This window comes from Gekko japonicus, unplaced genomic scaffold (genome assembly GCF_001447785.1).
Source record: "Gekko japonicus isolate JY-2015 unplaced genomic scaffold, Gekko_japonicus_V1.1 scaffold2235, whole genome shotgun sequence".
NCBI classification, from domain to species: Eukaryota; Metazoa; Chordata; class Lepidosauria; order Squamata; family Gekkonidae; genus Gekko; species Gekko japonicus.
The window spans coordinates 48,902-67,512 of record NW_015162018.1 but is presented as its reverse complement, the minus strand read 5'-3'; the positions used below and the strand labels follow the sequence as shown (position 1 = coordinate 67,512).

The following is an 18,611-nucleotide window of genomic DNA, read 5'->3' as shown; positions in this document are numbered from 1 at the left end:
GTGGAAATAAATACGAGCTCTAGAAAGAGACTCTGGGAGTGTGCCAAGGCCTTGGGCACTCAGTGTCAATTTGCTGTGGTGACCTCCTCAAACTGCATCCTCTTCAGGCTCCACTCCTGAAATCCCCAGGAATTTCCCAACCTGGAGTTGGCAACCCCATCCCCTTCCCAGCGAACCATCAACCTACCATTATCTGCCCCTCTGACTGCAGCTGACTTCTGCCCTCCCTCCTGGAGATCAGTTGTAATTCTGAGTGATCTCCACCCCTTATGTGGAGATTGGCAACAATGATTCCCCAGGAGAAAACGGCTGGTTTGGAGGGTGAGGTCTATGGCATTGTCTGTGTCTGAGGTCCCACCCCTCCTCAGACCTCACCATCTCCACGTTCTACCCCTCAAATCTCCATGAATTTCCCAACCTGGAGTTGGCAACCCTATCTCCTTCCCAGTCAAGCATCAACCTGAAACAGTACACAAGGCTTCAGAAGCCACTCCCAGCCCACCTAGCTCACCCACACCCCTGCAGTGCCAATGCTGTCAGAGGCAAGATGAGTTGCAGGAAAGGAGGAGGAGTGCAAGACTCATGGCCCATCGTCAGCTGTCAACTGACGAGATGGATGAGTAGTTTCAGGATGACTGCCAAGGAATTGGTCGGTAGCTTGTTAAGACTTGGCTATACAATCAGCCGGGAGAACAAGTACACATTGCTGCTGAGCCACTGACTTTGCTGTTGCTGGAACCTTGACCCTTGGACTGGACTTGGACTTGCTGCCTGAATTCCTTGAACCTAGACTGAACTTTGCATACCTGCTTTCTGGAATCCCTGACATCTGGACTGGATCCTGATTCCTCTCTGCACCCTTGCCCCTGACTTGCCAAACCCAACCCCTGTCTCCTGGGAGGGCTGCATCAGTACATCATATCTGTTCCAAGTCACAAACAGATACAAATTTTATCCATGATCCTACTATGGAAGTTTGCATCATTTAATGGGTCATATTAATACTTTTGCTTTGCTTCATTTCTGTTTGTATACTTCTGGTTGGGTTTATAACCCGAATACTATTGCATTATTTGCTGAATGCCCCATTCCATCAATTACATTGACTCACTTTACATATTCCGCCTTGAGTCCTAGTGAGAAAGGAGGAAATGTTCTAAGCAAAATAGTCCCAGTGGACCACTGAGCAGCCCATCTTCTCCTGAATCCCAGATTCCAACAGGTCACTGACTACCCAAGACAACTTTGCTGGCCTACACTGCGCAGATGCAACATTGGTGGGAAAGTGTTGTCATCAACCTTGTCAACTCTGCCGGTGTTCAGGGGTGTGGAAGGGAGCCGGGCTGGTTCCAGGGTTGAGAATTCTGAGAGAGGATGCTCCTTGACCTCAGATAGTAGGGTGAGAGACCGGTTACCTCACTGTATGTCCCCAAACCTGGCACTTATTTCTGAGTTGCCGAATTCATGGGTCTCTCTCTTGCACCCCCCTCTCCTCCATTCCTCGTTCCTCATAAGTGCCAGGTGTCATCCTCCTTGGTCAGCATTTGCTTCCTCCTTTTGAATCCTCCCTCCTCCCTGCTGTGGCCCCGCCCTCTTCCCTTCAGATGAGCGTGGCCATGGGATTGGTCCACTCTCTGTTTCCGTCGGTGCATTCCCAGCTGGCTTCCTCGTGATCCCTTGGCCATTGGGGTTCCTCGGGCAGGTCTGGAAGGCAAGAGATCTGGGGTGCCCGGGAATCCTCAGATGGTTTTCCCTTCTGGCTGCCTCTGAAACAGCGGAACCCCCTTCGGTTCCTCTCCAGGCTTAGGACCTGGACCCATCCCTCATGGTTGCCATTTTTGACCCCTGTGGCAGCTTCTGGACCCCGGAGCTTGGAAAGACCCGGTCCCTCCGCCTCCTCACTGAGGTGATGAATCGGCAGGAGGGGTTGGTAAGGACTCCCCTCCTGACAAATCTATAGAATATGCTTTAAAATGTCAGAAAACCACTTGGATCCATCTGTTTCTGGCAATGACCTGGGAGTGATATCATTGTGCTGGGGGTAATGCTTGAGTATTCATCCAAAACTTTATAGTTTAATTGTAGCGTTTTGGGCAAACACTACGGCATCACTCTCTGTGTTGATGTCCCTTCCAAGTTGCACCAGAATGAATGTCATCATGCTGTGGGTGCTGACTGTGCCCTCCTTTTCACATTGCATTTCCTCCTGCTGTCCAGCTGAGGGGTAGCAAGCAATATGAGCTGGGGATGAGACATACCTGGTCCCAGAGGGAAACTGGCAACCCTACACCCAGAGCACAATTCCAAATCAAGAGCAATCACAAAGTTGTGATGGGCTAATCTCCCACCAGTGGGCTAATCTCCCACCAGTGGGCTAATCTCCCATCAGTGGCCTGGATCCAAATAGACACCTGAGTACCTACTCTTCTGTTGTATCTTAATTGATCTGATTGACGTCTTAACTGACACCTGATCTTATTTTTTTTACATGATATTTTATGATTCTGTACTGTTTTAAATTGTTGTTTTAAAATTGTTTTAAATTGAATTGTATTACATTGTCTTGATACTGATGTAACCTGCCCTGAACCTGCTTGTGGGGAGGGAGGGATATAAGTTAAATAAAATAAAAATAGATAAAAAATAAATAGAAAGCTAATTTATACGTAATGATCCCATCCACCTGAGCAGAAATCATTCAGACTTATTATTTAGTTTTAATGTCACCATCACTTCACCCCAACACTAGTGTAGCCTAATGAAAGTTTATCCTTAGATACCTTTGGTAGTGAAGGGTGGGATATAAAACCAATATCATCATCATCATCATCATCAATCATCATCATCATCATCTTCTTCTTCTTCTTCTCCTCCTCCTCCTCCTCCTCTTTTGGCCAACAAGAATCAAGAAATTACTTTAATGGTGGCAACATTTGCAGTGAAGGCCATAAGATATCGCCAACAATTTTTAGATGGAAATGCCTAGTTTAATTTTATGTTTAAGATTTTATCAGGGGTGTGTGGCTGAATTGTATGGATTTTTGACCGTATTAAACATTTGAATGAATGAAAGTTTATCTTGGTACACTTGGGGAATGAAAGACCTAGCCAAGGGAAATAAAACAATTAGTTTGGCAATTTAAAATATTACTGATCACTAAGGAAACTGTTTTTAATAATGTAACACTATAATTGATATTGATTGTTCCCTTAAAAAAAGAAAAGAAAAGAATGGAATGGAATGGAATCACAGAGCTAGAAAGTTCAAAGAATTGAAGGAGAAGGAGCAGAGGCAGCGACTGTCTGAAGCAAGAAATAATAAGTTGAATCCAGCATAAAATTCCCGCTTGTGTAAATGAAAGAAAAAGATCGCAGTAACTGCTTTTACTTTCAAATGTATTGTATTTCCACTTGCACAAGATCCTGTGCAACCAATTTCTGGCCACTTTTTAGAGAGGAAAGTGCTAGGTGTCGCACAAGATTTTGCACAAGTAGAAGTCTTTCTGTCGTGGGTTGCTGGGTCCAAGCCATTGAGACCTCTCAAAAGAACAGATTTTGTCCCGTCAATAATAAGATTGCTTTTGATAGGTTAACATTCCATAGGAATGTACATTTGTCGTATTCTAGTGCAGCGGGGCTTCAAACAAGGCTTGGTGACTTCTTCACAGAAGTGCTAAGTGAAGGTTGCTCCTTCCCAAGGCCATTAGGCAGAGGATTTTGGCCTCACTGAGGTGGGAGAACATTGACTGCAGGTAGAGTTTCACTTTATTAAAAGTTCCCCTATACAAAACCTTTCTGCTAACAGAAAACTGGCTTACAGGGGGAGGGTTCTTACCTCACTTTCTCATTGACAGACAGCGTTTCTCTGTGTAGTGATTTGAGGGTGGGATCTCTCCCCCACCCAGTCCACTTGCAAATAAACTCTTTTCTTCTTCTTGACTCGTGTAGTTGATCATTGATTTTGTTATGGCATGCTCTGCACATCCCTAGATAGTGCTCAGCAAGGCTACTTCTGAAGTGATGCTAGGATTGTGCAATGATCCCTGGTGTCTCAGATTATGGTGGAGAAAAGGGGATGAAGGGTAATATTAATCACTGCCACCATTTAACACACAGTTTGAGCACAGACACAACCTGACTTTGAATTTCACTTAGGTCTTAGTGCTCTGACTAGTGCTTAGTATATTAGTAACGGGGAGGGGGGGTGGAGCACTGGCAAAGATTAGCCCTTGCTTTGCCTCAAAGGTAGGCTTTCTGACCATTGCCTAAGTATGTCCAGAGTGCTGTAACATAGTACTTACACAGTCAAAAAGAAGTGGGAGGCATTATTCAGGTATAGTAGCTGAAAAAAGTACAAGTACTGGTTGACCTGTGATAATTGTTTTATTTCTTTAAAACTGTTTTTAAAAATCTGTTTAGACAAGGATGCAGTAGAAGAAGTGCCTTCAAGATGGTAGTGGGCACCTTTTAGCCACCACAGTGATGATCAGCCAAAGTATTTTCTAAACTTGAATGTGCTATTCAATGAAATTCTCAAAAACAAAACTAGAGTGAGGCCAGAAATGCCATACCTTCCTTTCCCCACTGAACGTATGCCTCCAGTCGGATAATACCACTTCATGATGACCCTCAGGCTCTCCCTGTGTTTTTCCTAATAATATAGTTTCTGGAAATTTAAAAGATGGCTGTGTTTGTTTTTCTCCCAAAGCTCAGTTTTGGAGGAATCCCAGTCCCAGGAAAACCAGGAACGTTTCTGAAGAAGAATTTCCATGGCTGCATTGAGAACCTTTATTACAATGGAGTCAACATCATTGACCTAGCCAAAAGACGGAAGCCCCAGATCTACATAGTGGTAAGGGACCAGCACCTATTTGCTGACTCATCCCCCCCCCCCCCTTCTGTCTGCTGATACATACTGCTCACCCGGCCAAGCAAAAGACTCCTACATGAGAAAAAAAAAATCATGCACATGTGGAATCTTTGGGGATTCCATTTTTGGTGGATTCAGAATCTTATTTTGGAGAACCCTTACCAAAGAGTGAATGTAGAAAAATATGGATTGTGAAACACTTTTTGAAAACAGGTTCATTAAAATGTGTAAAATTATGCAGAAATTCATTGGTGTGAGGAAACAAAAAATGACAAAAACTAAAGGGAAGATACAAAAAACAAAAATGTCTATTTTCACATTGAAACAATGGGGCTGTGAAATTCAGTAGCATTTGTCTGTCTGAGAGAGTGATAGCCCTTGTTTCTTACACATCCACTTTCTCTTTTCAGTTTTTCCTCTTTCATACAGCTTGCCTAAGTTCATGGGAAGTCTCCCTGGCTTTACCTTTCATAGCGAATCTGCCAGCAGGCTAGCAAGGGGGAGATCCTGTCCCCCAGTGCTGTTTAATATCTATATGTGCCCCTTGCCCAGCTGGTTTAGAGCTTTGGGCTTGGGTGACACCATTGGGTGTCACCAATGAGGATACCCAGCTATATGTGCTGATGGGTGGCTGAACAGTCTCTGCCCTGAAAAAATCTGGTCAAGGGTTTGGAGGCTGTAGTGGAATGGTTGAAGCAAAGCTGGTTAAAGCTGAGTCCAACTAAGATGGAGGTTGTGTGGCTGGAGGGGGTGACTTGGGATTGGGGAGCCAACTCCCAGCCCTTGAAAGTGTTTCGGACACCGGCACCTACTGTCGGGAGTCTGGGGGTGATCCTGGAGCCCAGTTTATCTATGGTGGCCCAGATCGCCAGTGTTGTCTCCGGTGGGTATTTTTCCAGCTGTACCAAGCCAGGCAACTGGCCCCCTGTCTGTCTCACCGTGGCCTTGCCACAGTAATCCATGCAACGATCACCTCCAGGCTGGATGACTGTAACTCCCTTTATGTAGAGCTACCCTTGAAACTGTCCCGGAAGCTCCAACTGATACAAGATGTGGCAGTGCGGGTCCTTATGGTAACCCCACAGAGAGTACACATACATCCAGTGCTGCTCAAACTGCATTGGTTGTCGGTGGAGCACTAGATCAGATTCAAGGTTTTGGTGGTTATTTTTAAAGCCCTTAATGATCAGGGACCTATGTACCTCCAGGACCACCTCTCCTGGTATGTTCCCTAAAGGGCATTAAGATCAGCAGACAAGAACCTTCTGGTGGTCCCTGATCCAAAAAATATTCAGTTGGCCTTGACCAGGGCAAGGGCCTTCTCTGCCCTGGCCCCAGCCTGGCGAAACTCTCTGTCAAGTAACATCCATGCCCTGTCTGATCTGTTAAAGTTTCACAGGCCAGAGATGTTTGTCCAGACCTTTGGTTGAGGCCAGTGATGATTCTTTATATCTAACTGGCACTCTCCCCACCCCCACGACTGAATGCTAGCACTGCCATCTTGTTCTTAAAATGTTTAAATGTTTTGAATGTTTTAAATATTGTGTCTTTATGATTTTAACTTGTTTTTGTTATTGAACCAAATTATTGTGAACCACTCTAAGCCCTGTGCAAGCGGGGAAGGGTGATTTTTAAAAATCTGATTAAAGAAATTTAAATAAATAAATAAATAACATGATAATAGCCAACTTGGGCTCACCTGCATACCAAGAGTTTTGTCTGCTTTGTCTGCCAATGCGCACCACTTGTTTTTGGAACACCTGCATAGCACTGTGGTCTGATTGGGCTCCAGTCCTCCTTTTCCCATCCCCAGTACATTCTTTTCCAAACCTGCTTTTCCCCGGTCTTTTTGGGAAGAGTGCAGTCCAAGACTGTCATGAAGCAGTATGGACAAGGAGGTGTGTGTTTGGATAACAGTCCTTCCAACACTGTGCCATTTTTCTTCCCTCAGCTCCTCGCTATTCTTTTTGCCATTTTACCAGAGGGCTGATTTCAGGCTTTTTAGCATTAATTGATAGATTTCTTTATCATGATAACATTAGAATCTACTGCGAACTCCTCTGAATTCCCAGCTTTTATTAAAATGTAGAAACCTTTAGCCCTTTTCACTTCAGAGACATGAGGAGTGCATCTTTCCCCGTATATCTCCACAATGAAAAGATCTAGAGACTTAGAAAAAAGAAAGCTGGGAATTCAGAGAAACCAGTAGGCTTGTAATTTTATAACACTATGACGATCTAGCAATTAATGGTTTTTAAATTCCTGAAAATAGCTCTCCAATGGCAGAGGGGTGGAGGCAGCAATGTAAGCTGAGGCCAGAAAAATGTGAATAAAATTGCTGTATAGATGTTCCTTTTCTGCACTTGCAACAACAACAAGATCTTGATGCAGCCTTGGAATAATGTCGTGTTGTTTTTTTAATAAGTTTTATTAAATGTCTTCTCAAAACACAACGCCAGTATCAAAAAGAGGTTTCATAAAATCACACAGTTGCTGGCAGCATGTGGGAAAACATTAAAAAGTACGTTAGACACATCAGCGAAGGCTCTAGCAACTCAGTCATCGTAACTACTTAAAATTAAAGTATCCTGGCTAATGAAACAAGGAGGCAGCCGAATAAAAAGACTTAAACTTCACAAACAAGTATCCTGGCTAATGAAACAAGGAGGCAGCCGAATAAAAAGACTTAAACTTCACAAACAAAATGACAACCAAACATGAAGCTGCAAGAAGTGCAGGATGTGGTAAACTATCTTTATCCTTTAAAAAATGTGGTTTCCAAGGTACAATTAAACAAAAATGAAATCCCATGGATTAAGAAAAGTTGACAAGGGGGAAAGGAGAGTATAAAAGTATTTGAAAGTTGGCATCTAAATGTGTTTACTAGTGGTGGGGAATATCTAGACTCAGTCCAGATCCATCCACCAGATTTGAGGGATATATTCTTGACCCTCTCCTCAGTCAGTTTGAAAGTCACAGACTTTGAAAACCAAAAAGGTTTTTAAAGGCTCCGGTCACACGGGCCGAAAAATGCGGGGGGGAAGCGTGGCTGTTTGCCCCGGGCTAAATAACCGCGCGATTGCACGATCCGACGTCCCGTGTAACTCCCATGGAGGTCCGAAGCTTAGGGGGGAGGTGTCGATCACACCACAGGCAATGAAGCGGGGCGCGGCAAATGGGGTTGTGTTTGTTTTGTTTAAACTGAAGTGTGCGCATGCTCCGTTGGGTGCTTGTGCGCATCCAGTGGAGACTTGGAAACAAAACCCCTTTTGCACTCCTCAGTTTCTGTTTCAGGTGGGTCTTCCGAGGGTCAAACGACACAGCCCCTGTCCCCCTATAGCCGCCCTTCCCCACTCCCTCAGCCGTTCCTTCAGCCCCCTGTCCCCCAAACCTCCCCTCAACACCCCCCTCCTCCCCCTTCCTTGATCTGCTCCATCCTTCTGCCCTTCTCCCGACCCAAATCTCACTCCCAGCCCCCCCTTCCCTACATGTGCCACTGCGAAGGGAAGCCGCTTGAACAGCCTCCAGTCTCCCAAGGACACGGAGTCTCTCAGGACACGGAGGGACTTTCCCCAGCCTCCCCCCCCAATACCCTTGCAAGGAGCCCCCTTCCTTCGGCCGAGCCCCTCCGGCTGCCAGCAGCAGTGTCCTCCCCCTTGCTGACCATCTGGACTTGTCCCTCCCCTCGATGCATTGTTATCTCCCTGACTTTGCACCGTGAATCAAACGTCCAGCGTCTGGAAACGGGGTGTTTTGTTGTTTGTTTACACAGTGTGTGCATGCTCCGTTGGGTGCTGTTGCGCATCTGTGGAGACTTGAGAAAAAAAATAAAGCTGTTTGTGAGGGGACACGGGCGGGCGCCGGATGCCACGGGATTCCACCTGGAACACGATCACGCGCCTGCCCTTACCCCGCAGTTTCCGGAAACTAGTACCTCCGAGGTACTAGTTTTTTGCCGCGCGTCTTTGCTGGGAAGCCTCGGCTGAGCCACGGGAGTGCTACACTTCCCAGATGTGCCGGTGAGATCGCGCCCAGAAAATGCGCCTGACTTCCGTCTCACTAGCGTGGCTACTGTTCCGTGTGACCGCAGCCTTTGCCTTTTAGGCCTATGCCTATTCCCAACACTGTCCTATCATGCCATCGACAGTTCCCATGATGCCTAGATGTTTTAAATGCACCATGCAGGGAAGAGTATGAATCTTCATTCCTTGTTGGTGTAGTGCTCATCCGCTGCCCTACCAAACCTGGCAAATCAATGTACTTTTGGAGTAAAAATTAACAGCCTTCAAAGAAGCTGTCCTCAACCATTAAAGGTATCAATTTCAGAGTCATTTATGGGCCCAGGAGGCTCTACAATTTCCAAAAAATTATCTTAAGTCCCTTTTAAAGGTTTCAGTGTCAAACCTTAGAAGTTCTTCTTTTTCTGTAGACATACAGAAGAATTCCCAAGATGGCGGCGGTTGCAGCTGATGCAGCCTTGAGTCTCTGAGTTTTATAAGGTTTTATCTGGTCAAAAAATGTTTAACTTGTTCTGTAGACATACAGGAGTCCGTATCTTTATTGTCAGCATCACTGATAGAGATGCTTTGGTCCTTGTTTTGTATATCAAGAGATTCCTGAGATGTTCTGCCACTAGCCGTTGTTTCCCCCTCCAATGCATCATCTTTATAGGTGGTTAGCAAAATTGGAATTAACACCTTTGATGTAGTAGAAGTAGATATTGACTTATTAGGGTCATGGGAGTGCTGCAGCCTGTCAGTGTCAGGGATGAAGGAAATAAAACCATCATCATAGGCTCAAGTCTTTGACATGTTGTTAGGCAGTTGTCTGCCAGGGATAAATAAATTAAAAGGTTCATCTGTACTGCAAAAGAGCTGTGGTGAGTTCTTCAGTTTCTCCTGTGTAAAAAAAAAAATCTTGTTCTTCCAAAAAACATATTCTAGGAGAATGTACAGGATACCGCTGTTGTATTTTTCCTTGCACCTTACTCACACTTGAACTAATTTGTAATTTAGGCAATCTCCTTTCTGCATTTTGGAGTTAGCTTGAATCATTGCCAATAATGTCAGAAAGGGGTTCATTTTCATGTCCTAAAGTGAGAGATTTTCCATTTATAGTCCCTAGGATTAATGTTCAAACAGTTTCATCAATGAAGACAGGTTGAGAAGATTTCAGAGGAAGATAAAAACCTTCTCATTTTCAAAAGCATTGAAGGAATTATTGGCTGCCAAAAATTAGAAGAACTCTCCTCCCAGAAGGTGTATATGAAATTATTTCTACTCTCTAAAGGTCAATATGACACATTTCTACATGCAGGAATTGGTTTAGGGAGTAGAGAATTGCTCTTTTATTTGCCCAACACCCCCGGTTCACAAAAGTGTGTTTGATAAATAATGCAATTTGATGGTTTTGCAATCTGCAACCCAACTGTATCCCTTCTTCACTATTGCTTACACTGCAGAGGAAAACAGTATATCCTGTGTTCTTAGGTCAGGAGGTTTATGATTCCTTTTAGACAGAGTCTCTGATATTGAGGTGTTAAAGTTTTGTCTAAGGCAATCGAGTTTATCAGCAATACTGTTCAGTTGTTGAAAAAGAGCTGTAAGTTTCGCTGGCAAGAAGGCAATTATCTCCTATATACTTGAACAGAAAATCTCTTTGTTGGCCTTGCTCATGCCATTCACTCTCAGAGGAATTGTGTTTCATCGCTGAGGGAGATGAACAAGGTGGCAGTGAGTCTACTAATTCGCAACCTGAAGCTGCTAATCTAGTCTCCCTTATAGGTTCATCAGCTTCACAGGGGTGACGATTTGTGGATAAATGGGAGGTTGGCTCGCTGTCTAGGTCTACCGCCTTGTATTTGTTAGGGAACAAACATTTAGAAAAGTCACTTCCTGATTCTTTCATTTGCAAGTGGTTTTCAATGTGCAGCTGCTTGGCTGGTTATAATGGGGAGCAAGTCTCCGAATTTCTCCTTGCTCTTTTCTTCTCTTTTCTTCTTTCCCATTATTAGCTCTGTGGACTATTCCACTAAGACTTCCAAGTCTCTTTATTATCTTCTCCAGTGATTATGATAGTTTAGGCTATCTTCTAGCTCTTCGTGAACAGGGTTTCTCCACAAGATTTTTGTCTCACCCAGATGCCACCACCGCCCAGTGTATATTAAATAGTTTGTGCTGATTGAGCCTGAAAAATAACTCCTCCAGACAATTAAATCACTCAGTTTAAATACCAGACTTTCCAAGTTTCATTTCTGACAGTTGAGCAGACTAGATCTCTAAAAGCAGCTGTTAAAATAAAATAAGCAAAAGCCTCTCCTACAAGTTGTTACTCCTTGGCCATCTTAACCAGAATGCCAGCCTTGGAATACTGTTAATCGTAGATGAACATTATGGATTTGCACTGCTCAGCTATGTATGATAAGCCTATTCCAAATCCTGGAGAGAATTATGACAAAACTTTAGCAGTCTTCCAAGATATGGCATCTATGGAAGTTGTCCCCAGTCTTCCCTCAAGATACGTGTCAGTGTATGTTGGAGCAATAAATCAATAAAAGACAGTGACCAGCAGCAAATTGATAGAATTAGCAAAATGTAATATGAATTTTAGACCCATCTTTATGTGGTTATATTTATGTATATATGTATAGCTAAGCCTTTTTTTTCTGCTATGCTATGCTATGCTATGCTATGCTATGCTATCATCCTGGGAAACGTCTTGCAGATACTGTTGAATTGATTGTTGTTGTTCAGTTGCACAGTCGAGTCCGACTCTGATACACAAGGAAAATGCTGGAAAGCAAGCATGTACTGTGTGAGCAGCCAGCTGTAAATTTTGTTGGCATCAGTACCTTTACATTTGTCATGATTATTACTAATTTTGTTTGCTATTCTGGACCTGTAGAAAAGTGGTCTCTATCATCTTCTTCCACAGCTTTCAGTGCATTCAGAGCAAACTGACTTATTCAGGGCTTACTAACTTTGAGAGAGCAGCCACTTTTGTGCTAGTTCTGCCGAGAGGAAAGGTGTGTTCTCCATATACGGAGCTGTTTTTCACTCAGGGATCTCACTCCATTTAGAATGGAAGGCTATTTCCTGACATTTCTATAGTCACGCCACTTGAGCCAGGATATTGCTTTGCGCAGGTATCCTTTTGTGAAGGAGAAAAAACCTAATGGAAAAGGAAGTGAGATGACTCACAACAAAGTGCACCAAGTATAACTGGTTCTGCTCCTTCAAGCACTTCACTGCTTACTTAATTCTCTTCCACTTTGCCATTCACTGAAAGAAATTTTGTATTGCTATCCCAAAGGATCCCCCCCTCCTTCTCCTCTGCTTTTTCCATATCGTTGATAACACCAAGAAAGCAAGGAATACCTCTCTAAATGACAAGTGAACATTGAGGGAGTCAGTACTTGTAAGCATGTAACCCCACATCTACAGCATCAATAGGCATAGCATTCATAAAACTGTGACCTCTAGAAAGTCACTTACACTGTATTTGGCCTGTGCATCTGGAATAGGGATATCAGTGGATTTGTGAACATATTGTTTTGGTTTAAAAGTTCCAGTCTGCGTCATGGTGTAACTGCAGTTGCCCTTTTTTTTTTTTACTAGGCCATACAAATAAAATTCAATAGCAGTATTACCGTTAAAATCTATGCCATTTTGCACACCAGTTGCATACAAAACAGGGTCCAGATTCATTTTGGGCCCCAATTGCAGCACTGTGGTGGTGGGGGAGGGCAAGGGCAGCCATGGTGGCTCTTACTGGGGTGAAGGAGGCAAGCTAGTGATGAGTGTGGAAAACCGGGGCCCACCCGGCTCAGCACTGGACCTATCAGGGAGTCAGGGATGGCTGGTGGGGGTGCCCAGGCTGCTAATTAGGGCACTGCTCCACCCCATCTCCCCATCTTTCCAGTGTCAGGCTTTTTGGCCCACCTTCCCACCCCTCATTAGGTAGTAGCTTGAAGGTGGGCTTGCATGCTGGTTTTGTTTCATTTAATCTCTTCAGCCAGTTTGGTGTCGTGGTTAAGTGCGCGGACTCTAATCTGGGAGAGCCGGGTTTGATTCCCCACTCCTCCACTTGCACCTGGCTGGATGACCTTGGGCAAGCCGTAGTTCTGACAAGAGCTGTCCTTGAAAAAGAGCAGTTTCTGTCAAGAGCTCTCTCAGCCCCACCTACCTCACAGGGTGTCTGTTGTGGGGAGGGGAATGGAAAGGAGTTTGTCAGCCCCTTTGAGACTCCTTCAGGTAGTGAAGGGCGGGGTATAAATCCAATCTCTTCTTCTTCTTCCTTGTCACAACTTGGCAGTATCAGCATAGAGCCTGATCCATTCTCAGGAAATCTGGCATATGTGCCCAGTGTTCCTGAGTATGGGAATCCCCTTAAGGAATCTTGGCATGAAGGTCAAGAGAAACACCCAGCCCAGGGCATGGCCAGGGATTACCCTCACACTCAGGTGGTAGGGGAGACCACTTCAGGGTGGCCACTGTTGTGGGATCCAGCAACCTGTCATCCCAAGGTTTCTTGTGACCCCAGCCAGCAGGCTGGATCAGCCAATGGATCATCAGCTGGCAGGGAGGTCACTCGATGAACAGGATTCGGTACCCCATGCTGTGCAAATGCTTATTAGAGCTGTAACTATTAAAGTTGATAGCAACACCCTGAGGGTGCTAAGGTTCTTTGACTTTGGCCGGACTTTACACACACCTGGTCAGCTCTTGATCATTTTCTAAGTTTTGCTTGTTCGTAGTTATGGATTTTGCCAGGTTAGTTCTGAGTGTCTTAAGCAAGCACCCCTCTGCTTTTAAAAAGTAAACTTGGTAGCAGAAATTAATATTTTAGCTAGCTGCTGTCTTTACAAATACCTTATACCATAATCTTGGTAAATGTTCAGCTTTACACAAAATATAGAGTTCTAAAAACACACACAACAGATCAGGAGAGAGGGTTTCTCTGTTACAGTATATAGCTGTCCTCTGTTTTACCCCAATTTTAGGCTTTGCTAACAACATCTTGATTAATTCCTTTGAAGTAAGAGGCTTCCATCATTAGCAGTGGGCTCTCTGCCGTCAAAACTCCCTTCATTAGCATTAGTTAAAGCTTTCTCAAACAAAGTCTTTTCTATTTTAAATACGCTGGGGAAAGGCAACCATATATATAGATTTTGCTTATAGACTCCAGTAATTTGATATTAATATATTAGAGCATTCCAAGCTTAAAGAGTAAACATAATCTGGGTTTTTCTCATTTAAAGTTGCTAAAAATCATAAACCACTATAATAAACTTTTCACCTCTTTCTTTATATAAGATTTCATCATAAGTCTCGGACTCTGAGAATTTTAGCTGGGATGGTCTATACCAGTTAATTAAAAATGGTGAGGTAAAAACGCCTGGCCCAATTAAAACTGAACACTCCGAGTTGGAAAAATTATTCAGTTGTCAATTAAAGTGATTTAAAACACCTGTTTTTATAATGCTGCTTAGTGATTTAAACTGTTTGTAAATTCTCCAGGAGAGCCCCAAAGAATCTCTCCCAAAGGTTCCTGGAAATCAACAATAATCAGTAGACAATCATTTGTACACTTGAATGTCCCCTACAAAGTTGTGGCTAATTTTATTCCAATTTTCTGAAAAATCGGTGTGTGTTATTTCAACTGGGGCTTCAAGTGGGATGTCAGATGAGGGTGTAAGGGAACCCCTTGCCTTCAGCACCTTCCTCGTCCGCCCCCCCCCCCATGCTGGGGCTGCAAACATCATAAAATGTTGCGAAGTAAATAACCAATTGTACTTGGCATGAACAAAAATGAGCAAAATTTTGAAAGCTCACAATGTCAACTCGTGAAAACTGAAACATTCTAAAAATGCATATGCATAATCCTTATCAAGAGATTGATGGAGCCATGGTAGGCTAGTGTCGGAACTATAGATTAGTCATTTTTTACATTAGCTTACCTTGCATATTGCCTGATTTGCTGTTCCTTTTAAAAGCATAATCATTCTAAAGTCCTATTTTTGGTTTCCTGCATTCTTGTTTCTGTGCAGTGGAACTTCTAGGTCTGATAGGGGTAATAAATGAAGTCCAGTAGACCTTGATCATAACTAGGATTATTGCCTCAGAACACTGGTAGCACCAACACCAACTTCCTCCTCCTTCTTCAGTCACTCCCCCAAACTACAACCCAAAATAAAATGCCCAGCATGCTGATACATACACAACAAGAACAGCTCTAGGTCACTGGAAATGTCCCAAACAAGTCTCATTACCCCTATAACATCCCTAAAACGAATGCAGGAAACTAGCGATGGAATTACCCAGCCTGCACTGAAACTGGCACAAGCAGAAGCAACTCTGTGTGGACTGCTTCCAGGGACTGGCAATTACCGTTGGAAGAGTTCTGGTGAGTTGCTTTTCCAAACTTGAAGATTTATGGGAATATAAATCCAGAGAGACAAATAGCCTCCTATTATTCTGTGGCTGATGTCAAAAAAGTACCAAATATAATAATAAAATAATAAGCATATGAACCTGGAAGAATTCTGCTTGCAGTTCACTTTGTGTGAGGTAGAGGGATAGGCCACTATAGGAGACTGTGAGACTACTCAGACTTTGGTATTGTAGAGTCTTCCACTGAACACATAACATTCTTGATCCCCTGTCAAAAGTTTGCTGCCTGAAAAATACTAAAACAAAAACAACAAAACCCTTAGCATACAGTTGAGGTTGACTACATATTTGAATTTTTAAATGGCAGAGACGGGCTGACATGTTGATGCAAACTCACAGCAAAATGAAAGGATTTTTAGTTTTCCTTCACTGCAGCTGTGTGTTCTTATCTCCTGTGAGCCATCAATGTCAGGTGGATGAACACAATCTAGGAGTGATCATTCAAAACAAACAGGGGTCACTGTGACAGCAAAAATACTTCATTGGGCTATCCTGGGAAACAAATCAAAGTGGCAGCATCAAACAAATGTAGAGAAAAATCCCAGTGGCAGATGCATGCAAACTAATAATTTATTCTCTTTTGTATCAATTCAAAACATGCTACTTCATTAAATTGCTCTGAACCCCCATTAAAGCTTGCCAGGATGTTAAAGAATTACCAAATATTGTTGACCTTACCAAACTTATTATTATCAAAGCAAGCCAGAGGGACAGTACTCACATTTTTGCAGGTCTGAAATAAGGAGATTAAATGTTTTGATGGGAACAACAACAAAAAAGGCTTGCACTCATGTTCATTGCTTACAAAGGCATTAGTCTTCTGTAGAGTGCATGTTCCTTTCATGCTAGGCACTTTTGCTCACACAGTGTCTTTCAAAGAGCTGAAAGGTGCCAAGAGGACTACTTTCACAATGGACAAAGAGAAACACAAAAAATGAGAAAAAAGGTATAGGGTCCAAGCCAATATATTTACAATGGGATTGAATGATGGACCAATTCATTGATTTTCTTCATAGGCAGATATTTACTAGCTTTCAGTGGTTGGAACCCATATAACTACTTTAGAACTACTCCTTTCTTTCTCAAATCCCAAATCAAAAGAAAAAATAACAGCTCCCTGGCCCAATGAATAGTTGACATGGGATGAGAAATTCTTAAAGCAAGGGCGAAAATGGATCTTGTACAAAGTACACATATAATGTGTGAATACTGTTAATTTATCTCTAGTATACGCTGAACAAAACTATGGCCTGGATAATACGGGGGGGGGCGTGGTTATTTGCGCCGTCGCAGTTTGATTTGCGATTAAGTGATCAGACGCGACGGCAGTGCAGTGGGGTTTTAGCAGTCGACGCCCGTAGCAAAGATGACGGCCGGAGGGAAGAGCCATGTGCCGGTGCAATCACACCAACCAAGTCCGTCAGCAGCCCGTGGCAAATCGGTTGCTAGTACTTGTTTGCAGGTACTTTTAAACTGTGGCTTTTCAGTGGGAAGCCACGGGTGTGCTACACTTGCCAGATGTGGCGGTGTGATTGCACACGGATAATCCGCCCGGCATCCGTGGCTCTCCCGCGGCAAATTCGTCGTGTGAACAGAGCCAAAATAATGTTTTTAGATTCTTTCCTCTTTCAGTGTGTGCTTCCTGCCTCTCTCAGGTAATCTTTTCCTCATACCGGACTTCATTTTTCAGATATTCTTCTGGGATTCTTTGAACTTTTCTCTTCATATTAATGTACGCTACCTCACAAAAAATAATATCTAAGCATCTTTATACAATCCCACCCCCATATACCACCATCATACTATGATGAACCTGAAACTCAGTTTAAATGTAAACTGACAGAGAACTGTACTGGCCTTTACCTGTCATCACTCTTCTACTTCAGATGAACCTCTGTCCTGAGGTTGCCCTATCTCATTGTGCACCTTCATTCCCCCCCCCTTCATTATCATCCACTGACATTCTATAACTTGGGGTCTAGTGAATAGCAATATATGCATTGATGTGCAGAGAAGGAGCCCTGTACTGCGGGAGGCTGGGCTTGATAAGTTTCTAGGCCAACAGGTTACAGGACATATTCCATTTTGAGAATGACAAACCACAGTTTGATCATACACAATGGAGCAGCATGGCTTTGTGTTATAGCTGAGCCATGTCATTAACTGAATTTGCCCGTACTGTTTTCCTAAATTGTCTGTGTGCATGTCAGTGTGCATGTCGTATATAAACAAGCCCCTTTCCTGAAATGAAAGGGACTGAAATGAAAAGCACAAGTGAACAGTTAAACTAGTATTTAAATATGTGGCAGTATAAAACACTTGAGGGTATGCACAGACTTGTCCCCAGTTCTAGTACTTGTACCAAATTTATCCACGCTGTGAAATGTTTATTTGAAAAAGTAAAGGATTAAAGGAGGTGGAAAGAGAGAGGGAATACTAAAAAGGAAACATTACCTGATCTTTTCTGTGTTGAGATGTCATTGGGGTGGCTTATAATGTTCTCTGGTTTGAGCTGACCTTGGATCTATGCCATCCTGATGGTCAGGGGCAAGAGTACCAAGCAGGAATCTAGACAGAGTTTAGGCAATAAATCTAAAAAAGGTCCAGAAATTAGTGCATGTGGAGTAGGGCCAAGAGAATCAAGCAACCTTAAACTCTCAGGATACATAGATGTAATTCCTGGGTTGACCACTAGTCGGAAAGATGAAGGCAGCTCTTGTTATGGGGTCAGGAATAACAGAAATAAATGTTTAATGTTTGTGTGGTTATAAGAAGGGCTCAAGCATCTGAAGTAAACTTCTGAACTGAGTGCAAGGGGTAGAGAGCAGCCCTTTTGCAGGAGAAGTTCTTAGAGGAAAAGGCTTTTCAAGAAAGGGGAGCTGAAACAACAAAGAGTTACAGCATCAATGCTATAGTCTCCCTTAGTTGAAGTTTTGAGCTTCTGTGAAGGATTCTTCTCTTAGGATAAATCAAGAGGAAGCAACAGGGCATGGCACTTTGATTGACTGGAAATTTCTTGAATAAAAGCTGTGGTGCTGATGGTACCTGATTAATTCATTTTTCTGATTTGTTCTTTTGTGCTAAGCCTCCACATTTCCATGACTGAGTTAGCTGGTCATTGAACACTATGAATGAAATTTAATCATGCTAATACAGTCTGCTCATGTTTTTCTCCTGGGCAGTCTAGCCTCCTATGTATTGCATCCAGGTCCCTGACCAAGGTTCTAGAGATGGGAAGGTCTGGGGAAACAACAACAACCCTGTGCTCCCCCTCCCGTATTTTCCTCCAA

The 18,611-nt window shown here is 43.3% G+C and overlaps 1 protein-coding gene across 1 annotated transcript in view; it reads left to right on the top strand.

Annotated features, from left to right (window-relative positions):
- The window catches only part of LOC107105510 (contactin-associated protein-like 5), a 198,443-nt gene that overhangs the window by 160,100 nt on the left and 19,732 nt on the right, over positions 1 to 18,611 (top strand). Inside the window, exon 8 of the mRNA XM_015405492.1 lies at positions 4,709 to 4,852. Within this exon, the coding sequence (XP_015260978.1) occupies positions 4,709 to 4,852 (144 nt within the window). The remainder of the gene's footprint in view (positions 1 to 4,708; positions 4,853 to 18,611) is intronic.